This window comes from Calliopsis andreniformis, chromosome 5 (assembly GCF_051401765.1).
Source record: "Calliopsis andreniformis isolate RMS-2024a chromosome 5, iyCalAndr_principal, whole genome shotgun sequence".
In the NCBI taxonomy this organism is placed as follows: domain Eukaryota; kingdom Metazoa; phylum Arthropoda; class Insecta; order Hymenoptera; family Andrenidae; genus Calliopsis; species Calliopsis andreniformis.
The window spans coordinates 14,063,438-14,082,100 of record NC_135066.1 but is presented as its reverse complement, the minus strand read 5'-3'; the positions used below and the strand labels follow the sequence as shown (position 1 = coordinate 14,082,100).

General features: G+C 33.0%; 1 protein-coding gene across 6 annotated transcripts in view; it reads left to right on the top strand.

The window, feature by feature from the left end:
- The window catches only part of Milt (trafficking kinesin-binding protein milt), a 39,920-nt gene extending 23,191 nt beyond the window's left edge, over positions 1-16,729 (top strand). For 5 of the 6 annotated variants that reach the window (XM_076377804.1, XM_076377801.1, XM_076377803.1 and 2 more), the window contains 9 exons: positions 8,738-8,814; positions 9,663-10,038; positions 10,286-10,521; positions 10,735-10,925; positions 10,994-11,233; positions 11,567-11,904; positions 12,135-12,482; positions 12,757-12,959; positions 13,283-16,729. In XM_076377804.1, the coding sequence (XP_076233919.1) occupies positions 8,738-8,814; positions 9,663-10,038; positions 10,286-10,521; positions 10,735-10,925; positions 10,994-11,233; positions 11,567-11,904; positions 12,135-12,482; positions 12,757-12,959; positions 13,283-13,768 (2,495 nt within the window). In that variant the 3' untranslated portion in view covers positions 13,769-16,729. Of the gene's footprint in view, positions 1-4,299; positions 4,606-8,737; positions 8,815-9,662; positions 10,039-10,285; positions 10,522-10,734; positions 10,926-10,993; positions 11,234-11,566; positions 11,905-12,134; positions 12,483-12,756; positions 12,960-13,282 lie in introns of those variants that run through there. The other variant, XM_076377806.1, reaches the window with a different exon arrangement.
- Positions 16,730-18,663: the final 1,934 nt, after the last annotated feature.

The window sequence follows — 18,663 nt, the reverse complement described above, 5'->3', positions numbered from 1 at the left end:
GACGATGTTTTTCCATCTTATTGTTGATCGAAGCTGTTCAGACAAGTTTTTAGAGGATTGTATACATCAGTAAAGTTGTCCAAATATTATGATCGGGTTTCTTTAGCAAGCGGCAACCTGTTCTGCAGCATTTCCAAGGCACATCATCGCGTAACCTTTGCAGCGGTACGCCATTTTTAAAAGACGCAGCCTTTAACCCTTCTCATCGTGTTTATTTTTATTTTCACTTTGCTCGTAAAGTATGCATCGTTTGTTGAAAACATACGCACCTATTTAAGATCTCTTCAAAAACAGAGAATTATGACAATCTAGAGATTCATTTGCAACAAATTAATAATTATAGTTTAACAAAAATGTGATTCAACATTCTTCAGTATTTCATAACATTGGAAAATGTTTCCAATTACAAAAGTCAAATACTAATTAAGTATATCTTACACAGAATAATCGATTCGTAAGAATAAATACCTTCTTATTTATTCAGAATTTACAAAAAAATAAACAAAATTTCATGGAGAACTTCAGAAACTAAGACATTATTGTCTTCTTCACTGTTGCATAATTTCAGTTTTTTTTGTAATTTTATTACTAGAATATATTACGAGTTATTTTATTTGTTCGTATTTTTAAAAACGTACGATCTGTGAATAAACTAACGCTAAAGGGATATAAAAAGATGAACTCTGATTCGACATTGAATCGTCACGTGCACTGTGCGAGTTTCCGAGAAGAAAAGGAGGGGAATAAATACAAGGCTCGTTTTTCCATGAAGCTCAGACTTACGCTCGAGAAATTATGACGAACGTTAAGAGATTATTTGGAGGTCAGTTGTCTCCGATTTGTTATGCAACCACACGGCTTAATGCACTCCTCCACGTGGTAGTTTGTGTCATAAAAACGCGACTCTTTTCTTATCGTTATCTGGGAATGTTCAATTGAATCAACTCAATTTATAAAAATCGTTTCATCCGCTGTTTCACATCATTGTATCTTTCGATCTTGTGATCGTCTGTTTTTATGTAATTCTCCTATTTTCAATGTGCATTCTTGAAACTTTTATTTTGTGTTAAGAACATTGTTTCTCTGTAATAGCCATGAATGATGAGGATGAGAAAATACTTAAAAGCTCATATTGGAGTACTACGCATACATTAGGTACACTTGTTTTAATCGAGCCAACTAATTAAAATGTAACACTTTGTGCAGGATGGGTCATAAAACTCGCAGAGTGTTTATCTGGTGTAGACTGAATGATAAAGTGTAAAAGAAGAAAATTGAATGTTATGACAGTGATTATTTTTCTATGTCCTCCGTTTATCCTTCAGACATTAATTGCCCTTCCCTGGTTTCATGATCTCAGTTTCTTTAATAATATCAGTTTTTAGATTACCAGCCATTGGATTTAAATAAATATCAATAACAAGAATTTATACATATATATTAACAAGATTTGAATATTTATAATGCTTCTGTAGATTTCAATAACTCGAATTGAAATACTAATCGGGTTTTTGCACTCCAAAACGTGTGACCATCAATGAGTCATGTGCGATGATTCATTGGGGAGATGCAAATGTACCATTTCTTTTTAAGTAGTACTGTTTTCTTTTACATAAATTAATTTTTCGGAATTAGTGAAAGCACAGTACTACGAGTAATATTATAAATGTTATCTTTTAAGTGTATTTCCATTGATTCATGATCGGTACTTTGTCACTCTAATTTTCTATATTAAACAATTTGTTTTCGTTTAAAGACGTGAATTATTTGTAAAAATTAAGAATTTGTTAAATATATTTCGTCTTTCATTAATATTTTTTTGTTATAAGACAAGGCTACAGGCTCATTTTTATTTTGTAGAAAGCTCCAGTAAGAAAAGTTAAAAGTGTTACAAAACCATTCTACTTGGATTCTCGTTAGGATAACGAGAATCTTACAAGAGCAGAGCAAACACATTTATGGAGGAAAAATATTGTACTATCATCTACATGCTACTTAAAAAAATACTGCATTTGCACCTACTTTATACACTGTTATACTAAAAACAGAGAAAGAATATATAACACAGCAAAAACTGTATTGAAATAAAAAGATGAAAGTAGAAAAATAATCACTATTTTATCACCGAATTTTTTCTTCGCTACTTTCAAGCTACCCTGTATACTTTCTTTTTTAATTATTTATGGAGCTTCCGATTCTATAAATAATTCGATCCTATAAGCGTCACTCACTTTTCATCGTTTATGTCTATCCAGCAGGAGCTGTTAAAACATGTAGAAACTTGTAAAATATTCACTGTTTAAATACTCTGGAGTAATGGGAAGACGTAAAATTAGTCACAGGAAAGTCTGTAGGGCTCGTCGAGTAGTCACATCTTTGTTCTTATAAATAAAAGATGAGAACGTCGTGGACTCGGCTTTATCACTTTGGTGCATGCTCTTATGCAAGCTCGGGCTCGTGGAAAAATCAATAATCACCTGCGACGTTTCTGTCTGAGCCATTACGTCAGAATCATTCACAATTTTCAGTTCGGGTAATGATTATCCTTTCTTCTTCAGTTAATGAGGGAATCGTACCAAGTGTCGTGCAGGGAATTTTTTTTTGAGTAAGAAGAAACTGTTTTCTTAGACACTTGCGTAGACACCTGATAACTTGCGAGTTGTTGCACAATGACAATCGTGTTTCGTATGCTGATGCGTTAAGTACTTTCGATTTCATGGCTGTTTGCAGTGAAACAGTTCAACGACTATGGCTTTGACTCCATAATTGCCTGTGGCTGTTGAAAAGAGGGACAAAAGTGGAAACGCGCCTTTAGTTAACTAGGCCCCGCCTTCTTTGTACCTCATTTATTTCTTTTCTATGGTTAAAAAATATTTCTAAATTCAAGTGAATCTTTTGCACAATTTGTGCTTTAGTTTTTTTTAAGTAACAAATTATTTTTAAACTATAAGAATATTTAAATATAACGGTTAAACTATAAGAATATGTATAAGAAACCTTAGAAGCAGACTGGTATCTTTTTAGAGATATTGAATGCAATTTGATTAAAACTCCCTGTCGCAATGCAGTGTTAGAGATCTTTGATTTATATACTGTAAAGACTAAGTGTCATATATTCATTGATTACATAAAAAGAGGAATAAAACATTTGTCTACATAGATATATTTTTGTCTGATTCTTTATCGTTGTACGAAGTTTTGTTAAATCTTTAGTCATTTATAGTAACCTTCATATTGATCATCCATCCATTATTTCTTTTACATCTCTGAATGATGTACAGTTCTTTCTTCGTCTAAAATTGGAAAGACTCATCCTCCAAGTATATTTTGCAATACAATTCCAGGGCCTTCGCGAATTACAAAATATTACTAGAATGATTAAAAATGGTATATAACTGTTACTTAAGTACCTATCAGTCCTACCACTATATGCAGTTCCATATAATCTTATAAAGGGAAACATAACGATTAAAGTCTTGGATTTAGGAATAACTCTTGTGCACGTACAACTAGCTCTTCTAACTCGCATCTTTAAGTAACTTCACAGAACGAAATGTTAGGAGTCTGACGATGAGTCAAGAAATCAAGGTGACCATCTCACAGACTCATTTTTTGAACTATTTTAAAATCACTGATTTAGTACATGAAAATTAACTTGGTTGCAATTGCGAGATAATAAGTTTATTTTTAAATATGCGCATATCTTAATAATTTATAATTCAAGGCTAACGTATAATGATATAGTACTCTTTGTTCAAGCCACTAGTCTATACAGATTAGTCCACCTGTTTGTCTCTAGAGCTTCATGAAAATAATACCAGTGAATTTCTGAAATTCCTTCCATTGTAATAATGATAAACACCAATATCAGTAATACAAATTGATTTGCAGAGTTTACAGATTGATCCAATTTCTCGTCTTTAGTAATATCCTTATTATGTAACACATTGACCGCCACGTCAAAGTCCCATCTTTTACCCAGGGCGCCACGAAAGTATTTTAATAATCAGGCACTCCGGTTACCAATGGCTACCGTGGCATCATAGACAAAACAACCTGCAGTCACACGTGATCAACGTGGCAGTCAACGTGTTAATATTCTCTATTGCTGTGAAATCCGAAACAAAGAAGAAGAAGGCTAACAGACCCATAGATTCAAGATTATCTTAGGATCCAAGATTGTAGGTAGACTAAGAGAAGATATTCATATAAGAATAGTAGGGAGAGAAGGTCCTGGAGAAACGATAGGAATAATTTGTAAATACAGCTAACGAATCAGCCGTTGCTCCCGATCCTCCCTGGGTTCCCGGCCGATCCTGGCGGAGGAAGAAAGAACCGTCTCGGAGGACACGCTCCTGGACCCGGAAGAATCTTCCGACCAGGAGCAGCAGGACCCCCAGGAGGATGATCCCTATGAGTACGATGAGGATATCAGGCCCTCGAGCGAGGATTCACCGGAGAATGAAGGTTTCCTGGGTGAAAGTTGCCCAAGCTCGTCCAGGGTGACTGCGCCCTGCTGGGGATGTACTGGCTACACCGGTTTTCACACGCCGATCTTCCTGCTGGCCACTTCTCCGACGGATCCACCCTGCACCTGCTGTTCCTGTCAGTAACGTTCACTCCCCCAGGACCAACTGAGATGGCTTAAGCTTCTTTTTTTTTATCGTTTGGATTCCGTTTCTTTCCTCTTGGCCACTTTGTGTTTAAGCTTTTGTATAATTGGGGGTAATACACTGTTCGAAACTAATTGGGGATCCTTGGGATTTGGTTAGAATTTTAATTGATTGGATCTTTGAGGTATTCTGGAGGAATACTCTAATCTAGGGTACTAGACTGATCTAGACACCATACATAATATGAAAAAAGTAAATGCGTTTATAAATCTGGATCTTAGAGCCAGTGTAACCCAAGTGCTTTTTTGTTGTGTCTCAGGAAAGCTGAAAAACAAATACGATTATTTATTTATATTTCTTAACATAGTATCCCGTAAAAACTTAATTCTGGAAAAGATGGAGCTGGGTTACTCTGGCTCTGGAGATACAAAAATGCTGTCTACAGGTAATCCTGAATGCCAACTATACATGTTATATTTATTGCTTTTTTTAAAAGTTTTATTATAGTAGCTGAGGCGAAACTATGAAAAAGTAAACGATGAAATTTACAAATCACTCGAAAATTCTTTTGCAATTTTAACTTCAGGAGTTTTTCATTAAGGTTGAGTTATCCGATTAAAACTAATGTAATTAATGCATTAATTGGACCCTTCACCAGAGGAATCTTTGATCGTAGAGTCGGTAAGAGATACTTCTAGGACAAGATACATGCACATATGTGCGTACTTTCTGGTCAAACACGTTTTCAAGGAAGAGTATGTAGTGTAAAAGGAGATGGACTATGCAGGGAACACTGTGGAATGCGAAATCATGCCGTGACTATTGACTGCTGCCCTGCAGGGTGAAAGGATGTCATGTGCTCATGTACCGGGAGTTGGCTAGCTTAGAATTCCATAACTTCCTTACCTATCCAGGTTTCAATACAATATCGTCGCCCAGTTAGAATATCACACCACAGACTTTTAGTATCCATGGTAACTGGTTCATTCTGAAATTTTATTACTTCAGCGTTCTTAAGTATATATGTTGGTAAAATATTCTACACTATAGGATAAGTCTAAGCTTAATTTTGAACTTTCTTTTGTTCTCATTTCATCTCAAATATTTTTCAGCATTGGCATCTGGACAAGCTGCGAATATTTCTATACCAAGTGTACAAAGCATTCTCGTCAAAATCTCCTGAACACATCTGCTCGTTATAAACTCGCGACTTGCTGTCAGCAACTTAGGGAAAATAAGGACTCCCTTTTTCAGTGTCTGTGACTAGTTTCCATTTTATTCGAGGTAAAAGTGAAATAAAACGAGAGAAAAAGTGACATAAAATTAGAAGGGCGATGAATTTACGACTAGAGAGTTAACGTAAATCATTCTCCAATTGTTTGGAACAGTGTATTACGAGTCGTACAAGGGAAAATCGCCAATACTTTGGCCACAGCGAGGCGAACGATGCGCGTAGTCATCTCCTGGTCTTTTCTCGGTACCTCTCGTGACTGACTCATTTGCGTGCCATATCCACGTTTTACTTTTCCCATCTATTTCCCTACCATCTGTTCTTGACCTTGTATGAGTTTATGCCCCCTCTGTGAAAGGATGAAAGGGCAATGTCACTTTGGTATGCAGAGATAGCGATACCGACGCTTTCAAAGAAGTCTTTTCACTGTTAAATTGCACTTGCGAAGTTCTAATTTTGACGGCACTAAAAAAAAGAAGGAACGATCTGTAAAATCGTATAGCGTGTACGTGTGCAGGCTTTAGAATATTAATGCTCTCTCTTTAGCGTAATGTAGCATACATACTTTGCAAAACATGCACACATTAGTTCTTCTTGTTTTTTCGTTATCTGCACTGCATTAGTTAATAGGGAAAATTTGTTTAGGTTTAGAGTATGTATTTCTTGGCTGTAGATGTTTGTGCATGTTTAATACGTGGTTGTTAAACATTTAGAGATATTTTTATGTTACATACTTATTGTATGTACAAATATAAAATATTCATACTTTAGTGTAATATAGTTATACCTTGGTTTTAAAGTTTTTTTTAGCGTAATGCAAAGGAACTAATCAGGTTTAAGTATATAAATTTTGTAATGTAATTTTTGTCGCCTATATAATTTTCTGATTATTCATAGTATTTCAATTTTGTGCACATTTTCTGTTATTTAAAAAAATATTTCTGTTTTCAGTTGACTACTTTTAATAATTTTATGTAATATAAGCAGCGCTGGTAATGCTAAATGTAAGATCAAACTTGGGCACGCTATTTGAACAAAGCACTGCTAAATAGAAGAAAAATGGTTGCTTTTAACGTCTCTTATAATTATCACTTGCATATATTTAGAAACTACAGACGTTTTCTAATTGTTTGTAGTTCTTAAGTAGTGATTAAATATTTTGTATAATACCTTTTAAGAATATTTTAACGAAAAGTATTTTTTATAGTTATCAAAGAAATAGACTAATAAGTGAATAATAACTACAAGAGTTTGTAGTGTCTCTTATAAACCATTTCCACTATATCTTCAAATTGCTATTTCATTTTCCATCAACCTTACTTTGAACAAGATAAGCACAAGACGTTAAGGCACTAATTAATCTTAGGATCATAATTATTAAACAGTAGGCTCGTTGCTGATATCGAGCTGCGACTGTCGCGAGACTGTCACTTCTTTGGAATGAATGTCGCGAAAAGTTAGACAACTTATCTGTTACATGTCATAAAATGGTACATGTAACGTTATATTACTATACTCTTACTTTAGAAATGACCTGAATAGTTAAATAATAATAGATATGTATATGAAGAATATGTTATTGAATATAAAAAAATGTTAAATTTAATCCTTGTTAACACATCATAATTTTTATGGTACTCAATAATAAAACATTGTTGATAATAGTATTATTTACTGGATGTGTGGAACAAATAAAAGCAAATGTATAACATAACTGTGAATAATGTTTCTATGTGATGTGTTTGCAAAATATGTTTTCTTTTGATCTTAATTGCATTAATTGATTTATTTTGTCTTTATGTATGAAAAACCTTATTTTAATTTGTTATACATTCAATTAATATAAAATTATTCAGAGTATATGGAATTTTTTAAAGTTTTTATTTGTTCTACATACTTAAATAAATACAAATAAGTTAAACAGTGTTATTAAATAATTTATATTAATTACTCTTACATTATATACATATAAGAATACTACAAATTATGTATTAAAATGTGAAGTAATTTATATTATTTATAATGCAGGTATTAAATAAAGCAATAATTCCTGTAATAATAAATTGTGTATAAATTAATTCTTTAAAAAGAAGAACGATGTTTGAGGTATTTGGAATGATAAAAAAATTACTAAATGTAGAAACTTATATTTTGTAATGGTTTTTCATATCTATATAATATTTACTCTCTGAATATGTAACGTTAGAACTAGAAACGGTTAATAATCACAAATAAAAGGGTGCGACCTATGTATAGTTGAGTAACTGTAAAGGAGGAACCTGTTCTGGAAAGAGCATCGTCTGTTCTCCATTCACTTGCACTTCCTAGTGCATTTCTACATACATTACATATTTATCCATGTACTAATGACCTACAAAGAATGTGAGAACCGGCAAAACCGTGCAACCGTTATTATATCTTTACAACCCATGTTCATTTATCAATAAATGAATCACACACTTCACTGAAATGCAGATTTAACTCAGGAGTTTGAAGTTTTTCCTTAAATTGTGGCCATCGACAAGCAATTATTATGCCATCTCTGTAAATGCACTCAGAAGCGTAATGTTTTGGGTGATGCACTTACTCATGCTGATATCAATTGTGAATCAAATAAACATAACGTTAACCGTGTGCATACACTATATTTATCATCGCGAGAAATTCCTTGTACCCTTTATAATATTTGTAACTATCGTGTCACTAGTTTTGTAGGTTCACGTGCAAATGCTGCTTTGATTTATCATTTGCGTTTATCGCGTTTCATCAGTCGTTGCTTCACTTTTGCAGAGTATTAGCTTATATCACTTTTTAAGTAGTATTCATCACGAAATGGTAGTCCTGCTATAGTCTGCCGAAAAATTAATATTTTTCCTTTTTGTTTTCATTGCAGTTCTATGTAGCAACCGGGTGAGCCAAATGACCAAGACCTATAATGACATAGAAGCAGTTACAAGGCTTTTGGAGGAGGTAAACTTTACTTTAATAAAAGATTTAATATACATATACATACTATTCACAAAATATGAAGTGTTATTGAACAAATTTTGTTGCTTGGTAGAAGACACAAAAGAATATAAACACTGAAAAGTATGTTTTAAACTTGACTACCAAGATCATTTCATATTTTCTATAGAAAATCTAATAGGTGGACACTTAAGATATCAAATGTCCCAGTAAGTGGGCAACTGAAAAATGCACATCCTGAATGCATGAACGCACTAGAATTGCGTTTCAGTATCTGAATATGCTATTTTATGATACTATTCTTTGTTTTTATTGGGTACATTAAAATCTATTCAAGTACGGAGGCATGGTCGGTTACTGAGACATTCACTTCATATTTTCTTTTTCTTATCATGAAAGTAACAATGTACAAAATGTACAAGCATTAAGATAATTTTTATTCAGTAGATAAGAAATAAACAGCGAATTATTTAACCGAATTATTCTTCAGGCATCTCGTTCAGATAAAACAACTTTGAACTATTTACATGAATATTTATTGGCAATTAAGTGGAAGCATTTTGAATGTAGCTTGTACACAAAATTTGAATCCTTACAGTAAATATAGACTGTTATAGTGCATTTTACCATAAATACGTTTCCCTAGTATAATCTCGTTCCGTGACGTCATGGAACAAAATTATCGATCTTTGATAATTAGATTTCTGAGTGGCTGATGATAGGTGATTCGCCACTCATTTGCCGCAGAGGTAGATGGAAGAGTGGTTTCGAAGCAAGCTGCTACAAAGTGGGCTGAATCGAAGAAAAAACATTATCATCGCTTGCTAAATCATAATTTATTTGATTTCCAGAAAGAAAAGGATTTAGAACTGACCGCGCGTATCGGCAAAGAGCTACTATCGCACAATCAAAAACTCGAAGCCAGCGTCACAACTTTAGAGTCTGATTTAAAGGAAGCTAACGAAAAGATCACTCAACTTACGCACGAACTTGCAAAGAAGACAGAATTAATTCAAATTCTCACTAATGACGTTGAAGAATCAAGTTCCGAAGCCGGTACGCCCACCGGACTTCGCGGCATTACCCTTGACATGATGCAGAAGAAGATTAGTTCCCTTGAATCTGAAAATAAGCAGCTGAGGACTGAGTTCGCCAAATTAGTATACGATGCTGACAATTCGGAGGAACAAGAGGCTAAGCTCGTCAAAGATATTGCTGCTCAACTTGGTTAGTTCAAGATTTTTCGAAAGGACATCTGACTTTTCAAAAAGGAAATTTTATGCAAGCTGTTGCTTTATTGAACTTAAGCATACCACTTTATTTCTGAATTTTTAAAATCACATATTTCTAAGAGATCTGAAGAAAGATAAATAAATTGAATTTCCTGATGTTTTTAAGCTCTTGTTAAAAAGGATAACTGATCTTTTTTCATGTGGAATCTGAAGTTTAAGTAAAAAGTAAATTTGTTTTATAGCCAGTGCAAACATGGAAGTGGACGGGATCGCAGAGGAGCTCGACAGGCAGAAAGAAGAGAATCGAATGCAACACGAGCAAATAGTCAGTTTGACTGCAAAATTGAGCGAAACGGAATTAAGGTTGGCTCAGTTGATGGCCGAACATGATGAAGTGGGAGCTACTTTACTCATCACCAGGGACAATCAGAACACTCTCGCTAGTGAACTGGCCGAATTCAAGGATCGATACGCAGAGGTGTGTCCTCGAGCTAAAATAAACTGCTTTTTATTCTATTCCTTATCCTCTGTCCCATATTTAACCTTCTCTATGCTCGTAGAAGTAAGGAAAAGGTCATCGAGGAGAGAATTGTTGCCCCAACGGAGGGTTATGCAATTCCTATCTGAAATGTATATTCTGTTAGATTTTAAGTAATATTGTACAACTGATTGAACTTTCTTCTATTATAAGGTGGTGAATCTGTTAGCTGAAACTCAGGAACAGTTACGAAAGCAAAGAAAGAAAGGAATGCCAACAGTTAGAGGAGGTTCTTTGTTCCCCTCGATGGGTGCTGCGCCGCAACCAGATTCCATTGCCTCAGAATTGGAGTCCTCTCTTTATTCTGAGCTCAGTTTAGATTCTGGTATTAGCGCCGACAGAATGTACGTTATTCTCTTATTTAATACTTGAATCACGATTCACTCTTAATAAACATTTTTTTATCATACAGGCCAACTTACAAGAAAGTTTTCGAAACTGTCAGAAGTGCTTCGAGAAGTTCGTATGGAGTTGATAATAGTCAGTTCCCAAGAATAGGATCGATGACTACGTCAACTCTGTCGTGTGGGTCTGCTGGACCGCGAATGAGTTGCGGACAAATTCGCCCGATAACTTCGACATTTCCTAGTTTGGATTCTACTGGACATAGCGATTCAGAAGGATCTCTTATCACAGACTCTGAAGACTATCCGTAAGTTTGCACTTTATGTCGAATTAATACTCAAACAAATTGCAATACTTGACTCTTCGTAAATAACCAAGTCTTTTATGGAAACTAAGGACTTTTGTAATCTTTTGGAGCAAAACATCTGAACATGGAACTATACAATTTCGTGTACTTTTCTAATCTCTTGGAGCAAAGCATCTAAACATAGAACTATAAAATTTCACGTACTTTTGTCATTTTTTGCAGCAAAATATTTAAACATAGAATTATAAAATTTCATATCACGTAACTATACGCGACTAGTCGTAGTTACGATTTGTAAAATGTTAAAAATCATAGATTTTTATACATTTTCAGAGGTCCACAACAAACGGGAGTTCCAGGAGCTCCCGGGGCAGCGGACCTTGAAGCAGCTCTTCGAAGGTTAACACCTGCCGAAGTCATCGCAAGGCGTGCTTGTCTTAGTACTGGTGCAGGGTACAGTTATGATTATGACACTGGAATTAACTCACCCCCAACTTTCGTGCCTCTCGGCTGCAGAACTCCGGATAGTATCATGTCTACGGGTAGTAGTGGCAACCTAAGTGGTTACGGTGGGAACGCTTGGAGGATTCCTGAGAAGTTGCAAATAGTAAAACCTATCGAAGGATCGCAAACTTTGCATCACTGGTCACAGTTGGCCACGCCAACTTTAGGTAAATTTTTATCAATTTTTTCCTGTTAATACAGGCCATGAGACAAATACACCATATTTTTTCTTTATTAAAAAAGAATACAATTTTAGTTTATGTAGCAATGTACATTTGGCTGTACTGAAAGGTTGATACACTAAACTTTTTCAACTAGAATGTATGCCTTCAAAAATAAGACCATAGATTTTTATATTCAAACGCTTTATTTATATTAAACACTCTATCTGCTTCAGGTGGCCTTCTAGAAGAAAGACCAGGAGTTAAAACCCGAGGAGGTCGTGGCTTAGAAGATTTGGGCCTAGTCACGTATACTTTAAGCGACCTTGAAGAAGATGAGGAATATACCAACCCTGGGAAACTTTTCCAAGATACAGGCTCAGTATATACATTCACCAATAGTACCGTTCTTCATCCTGACGATCACACGAGTGTAACTCCAAGTATTGTGGGTAGTAGAGTTGCTACTGCTCCCAGTAGTGCTTTAAATTCAGGAATGAGTACCCCAAGAACATTAAGCAGACGGAACTCGACTTCGACATTTTCAACTACACTTGGCCTGGCGAAGATGTTAAACGAAAGAGGTATTTGTCAAGTCTAAATAGATGCTGTGATCATTTTTGTAGCTTATTCAAAACTAGTTTTACATCAGCAAAGATTTATTTCGTACTTTTAATACTTAAAGAAGTGTCACATGAACAAGATTATTATTTTAGCTAATATTCATTGAATAAATCTGAAATTAAAATAAGTACGTCTAGTATTTACCTTTTTGTGTTTTAAATTTTTACTATTTATATATTTTACATTATATTTTATCGTAACAGAAATTAAAATTCAATTATTTCGTTAAAATAGGCATAAAAGCTGTAACGCCTTCCTGTGTGGGAACTCCAAGCGGAGAGAGGAATTTTACACCTACCGCGACGCCTTGCAATAGTCCTGATGCTAGTCCTTCAGACAGTCGATCTAGTTCTCCAACTCCAGAGAGTGGATTTTCTCTGGGATTGTTATCTAGCGGAGCGGAATTGTTGAAGAGAACATTTGGTGGAGAACCAGAGGTATAAAAACAGTTCCAATCACAACTAAGCTTTACAAACTAATCTTAATACTGAGAAATATTATTTTGTATACTTTTATAGAGTAATAATTAATTTTTAATCATTTTCTGTTAAGAACAAAAGTACTTTAATAGCGTATTATACTAAATTATTGTAACAGGTAAGAAACGGAGAGAGTAGTTTAAAAGTAGATAGACTAAAAATAATTTTATCTAGTGTTACAAATTTAGGCAATTATACATATATTTATTATCCTAATTCTTTATGTACAAATTTTTTACGCTTACGAATCATAGGCTCAATTAGGTTATGTTTCTCAACAGGTGAAAAGAAAGCGAACTACACTCTCCAGATCCGACAGAAAAGCTCTGACTAGCATCCGTTTAGTAGAAAAACTTGAAAGAATCGGTATCGACACTATAATGGCCACGACAGTCGGTTCGTCTATCTCTCCGCTGGCACTTCAAGGTTCTCTGTACACTAGACGCAATACTGACAGTCCTATGGCCCAGTTAACTTTCCTGAAAAGTTCCATGTCGTCTAGTGGAAGTCAGGAGAAACTATCGCCTTCTTCCACTGCAAGTGATTCCTCGTTATCGAAACGGAAAACTGTTGACAAGAATCAAGACGAAACAGCGCCAAAGAGAGAGCTGACTAGGCAAAGAAGAACAGGTGCTGGGGCTACAAGACCCGATCTAGGACAGGTCACGCCTGCAATTCCTGTCGCAGTTACTACAGAATCTCCTGCACAGTCTGCTTTGGGAACTATTAGTTCGCTTTTGTTCGGACGAAAAGGTGGATTACTTTAAAGCGGTTGTTTGTTGCGCGCTAATTAAACTATTCAAACGGAATTTAAATCAAATTTTAAAAGAAGAACAAGTGAGAGATTGTCGGAGCGGTGAGAAAATAGGTAATTCAATTTTTTCGGTTAGATTCGCATTGCAGTATCTTCCAGCATATTAAGTACATTAATTTGTTTATAAACTTTATTAGAAATTCTAATATAGGTTGATCAGTTTATCTGGAAACCCTCTAATGAGTGTTGATAGCAATTACAATAAATGCTACCAACATTCGGAGTGTTTCCAGATAGACTGATGACCCTGTACTTACTTAGCGTTGACAGAAACTTGATTTTTAACTGTTGATAGAAACGGAATGAAAACTTTCGTTGTACAAAATACTTAAACAGTAACGTATGACTCTTATTTTATTATATGACGTTATAAGCAGTTAGTGATATACTGAGCGACTGAAGGAAGATATTATTTAACTATATCATATTGTGTTGGTCTTAAATCTATTGATTTTATAATATATTTTTTTAACTTATGATATGAAACATTGTGCCCTTTTTACAGTAGTATAATACACTACATCAGTTCATATGTTTTGACTTTTTAAGTAAATTTCTATTTAGTCTTAATTTGTGGCAGCTTATAACATTTTTGAGCTGATAACTGACAATTATACACATGTTGTTTCTTATAAAACATTATGATAGAAAATATCAATGTTATTCTGATAGATAATACTGCCTAATAATAGTTAAACATTCCCGTAATATTGCTATTACTTTTTGAATCCCATATTTTCAATATTAAATCATTTTTTATATTATTAATATAATTGAAGATGGGTGAAAATTTCCTATGAAATATATCGCAATTATTTTTTACTCCAAAAAGTGAATTATCTGTTAGTTAAAACAGTGACTTATTCCAAAGGTTCCAGTATTATATGTAACTACATAATTTTATAGTTGAAATTTTTTGAAGTGATTATTTTTTCAACGCTCCGACGGTCTGCAATTGTGAAGAACAAAATTAACAATGATTTTATTATTTTCAATTTTGAAAAGCAGCTATTTGGTTTTACTTATTTCATTTTTTAAATGAACTTTTGTACATAAGTACGTATTTTTAAAAAGAAATGAAATGTCCTGTAGAATTGTGTAGATGAACCAAAAAATGTGAAACGTGTATATGATTATTTTTAGCGCTCATTGCTCCGTGAAAATCAATTTCAATGCGTACAAACAATTAATTTGGAGCTGTTAGGTTATACAAATACAAAAAGAATGCTGGAGTTAGTACAGATGTATTATATAAATTAATTTACATTGTATAGAAAATTACACGGTATATTGTAGTTGATACTTAAAGATGACTTAGAGCGTTACAGTTGTGCAACTATGAAATGCTATAGTTTATTCAATGCGATTTCTATTAGTAGTATTGACATTTTTTAAATATTATAATATGCAACTGAAATTCTTTTATAAATATGCTAAACTTAACAGCTACTGTTATAAGTTATCTTGTGTTCATACAGAACTCAGTTGTTGTGAAAACTCAAATATTAATACTTGAAAAACGAAACGAAATGAATTAGTATCAAATTAGTGCTATCTATTTGATACTTTTATTTTTTAATATCATAAGCTCTGATGTATTTAAAGATAAGAATGAAAAGTTACCAAAAAAAGGCAACATTAATGCACTTAAAAGCAGATAAATTAATTCACACATAGTCAACCATGATAAATATAAATTTGTAAACGAAGTAAATACAAATTACAAAACGAAATGAGATCAAACCAGATACCAAAAATATTCAATAAAAATTGCAGCGAATTTTGTAAGTTGGAGCACAATTTTTAGGGTGCTGCTTTATGAAATAATTTTTCCTTAATTAGTTCAAGGGATTTGTTGTGAATTGGTCAATTATGGTTCTAGATTAATTATTAGAGTTACTATTGTTGGTCTCTCGTCAGAGACCCTACAATTAGTACTAATAATTAATTAATTTTCGATTTATTATTGATCGATCAATCACAATGAAATATGATTAATTATTTGATCAGTCATTTATCTAGTAAATAATTTCTTTTTATAAGAATTATTCTTATAAATTTGAAACAAAGAATACAAATTCTTGTGAATGCTTTGATAATAAATCAATGATTAATTAAGGTCTATTTGCATATGAAATGTAACGTTATTGCGATCTCAAACTGATTTCAATACGGTGCAATTTCATAGGTTTATATTTTCAGTAAAGCAATGCACATGAAAATATGATCACTAACAATAAATTAAATTGTCGATGTAAAATCGCAACGAGATTATTGAGTATGCATCAGATCTTAATTCACAAGCTGATTTCTTAAAATATATCAGCTATTTACGCTCAGATGAAGAATATTTAATACTTGTATAATTGAACATGGATAATGAATTTATATATAAATGATTCGATACTGTACATAGCTCTAAATTTGTTCAAAAGGCTGAATGAAAGATATTCTAATTTCATATAATGTAACATTAATTGATCAATAATTAATCGATCGATAATTGATGTTATGACTGTACATAGTAGCTTGTGATTTTCTTTTATTTTGTCTCTTTTTTTTAATCAGTTACGATTAAAAAAATTGATTGCGATGCATTGAGCATGTTTGATGAAATGCTGTTTTATTTGTGAATGGTCCTGTGTCTTATATCATAGAGGGGATTGTTTAGCAGGCGCAGTCTTGTACATAGACAAGTACCAATTAATAAATGAAATTAAAAAATTCAAAATGTTTTAATCTTTTTTGAGATCATGTTACACAAATTCATGAATTATCCCAATTGGTAGAAAAATAGTAATGCTTAATAAGTCGTTAAAATTTAAAAACAATTTTTTGAATTACCGAGCTATGTTAATTATAGGAATACATAATCGTATTTCATGACTACCACATTATAGGCAACTCTCCTGTATAATACACGTATATCTCAATGATATTTTCATTTCAAAAACTGAATCATTATTAATAAAGTCACATATTTGCATTATAAATAAACGAAATTTTAATTTGAAGTATATCATAGTTTGTTACCAACAAAATTTCTTTTGTGAACGACGTTCAGTGCAAAATGATCTCTTTCTTTCTATGTAGAATGTTATTCAAATGTTCATGTTATAAGTAATACCATAATTTATTTCATTTTTTACAGATTAAATACATAAATACACGGGAAGAATACAGAATAGTTTAAAGAAACAATGTAAAGATTGATTTCATACAATCTGTGTTCAAATTTATCATGGACCTTTAATTATGTGATTGTGTATGTTGAACATGTCATGTATTGGTTAATCAGAACGTTCGATCAATTTTCTATATGATCTTATTTCATTTCAAACCTCTAGTTTTATTAATTTTATGCTATCAAATTATGAATAAATATATAGGTCTTATTTCACTCATTTCTAACCCTTTAAATATTTTTATTTCTTTTGATGTTCTCCAATCATCCCTCAAGTAATGGTCAATGATGGCGTATGTAACTTGAAGATTGACAAGGTCGCAGGACAAGCCAGCAGTAAAACAATGAAATATATCTCTCTTGTGCAGTTATATTGATAAGCAGTATAAATATCGATGCAAATTTACCAATATTTTTTTACAACGTCACAATAACAGAGATAGCGTCGCTAGAAAACGTTTTTTGAAGAGTGGAATATACTTGCATTACTTATGGGATAACTTGCCATGAAAGAATGACCAAGGAAGAAGTTACAAAGCGTAAAGCCCTTAAAAAATGGATTTTCACAAATCGTTCCCCTTGTTACATTTATTATCTACAACTGTACGACTTTTTCCTTAGACGTCCCGTTGTGCCATCAAAAGAAACAATGATACTCAAAGTGATCATGTTAAATGGATGAAAGGTTATGTTCACGCGAGACTTAGGCTATATTCTGTTTAACAACAAATTCTATGTACGTAAGTATACATACATACATATATTTATGCAGAGTCGAGTGGCATTTTGCATTATAGGTCCGTTGCTATTAGTGTCATAGCAAAAGGATCGAAACGGAAGAGTTTAGTGTTGCTATACTCTTTTTGTCAAATACAGTATTCTCTCTTTATAAGCTCAAGATTTGGATCCATTGTCAGCGCTATAAACAGTAAAGAGATATACAAAATATTTCTAAGCAAGTGCAATATTTTTGGAGAGTAAATTCTAGACTTGAAAACAATGAAAACAGTTCAAATGCACATATGTCCAAAAATGTTTAAATACATAGTTTTTTTTAGCTATAAGTCTTTAGCAGACCTAGCCAAGCTTATAGAGAGAAATTACTATATTTATAAACTATAGAAATACATCGGCATTTGTATTTTATAGGTGTATACATTGTATGTATGTTTCTATACGTACAAATATTTTGACATAATACATATACATAGTATATATGTATTATACTATTCATAATGTATGTAGGAATAAAGTACTTAAAACAAATTGCCTAAGTTCAATATTTGCAAGAATATCAATGAGCATAAATAAGGCAATTTGCTGAAATGAGAATTGTTGAGTATTGCCAAGAACAGGTGGTATGCAGAGAACTTTTTGCTTGTAAATAGAAACAGCCCTGTTCATCACTGTTGCTTTGAGTTGTCTTACATTTTTCAAATGTAATATTCTATGTATTACACATGTATATAAAGTTTCAGTAGGACATAAATTCATGCCTTTACCAAATACATTTATGTAAAAGACATTGTTCTGTTTTTAAAAATGCAATTTGTTGTGGGTAATCTGTTTTAAGCACTTTGTTATACATAATACCTCTAATATCTTATTTTATAATATATTGGGTAAATATTTACAGGCATAATAAGGTTTTCGATTAGTAATGC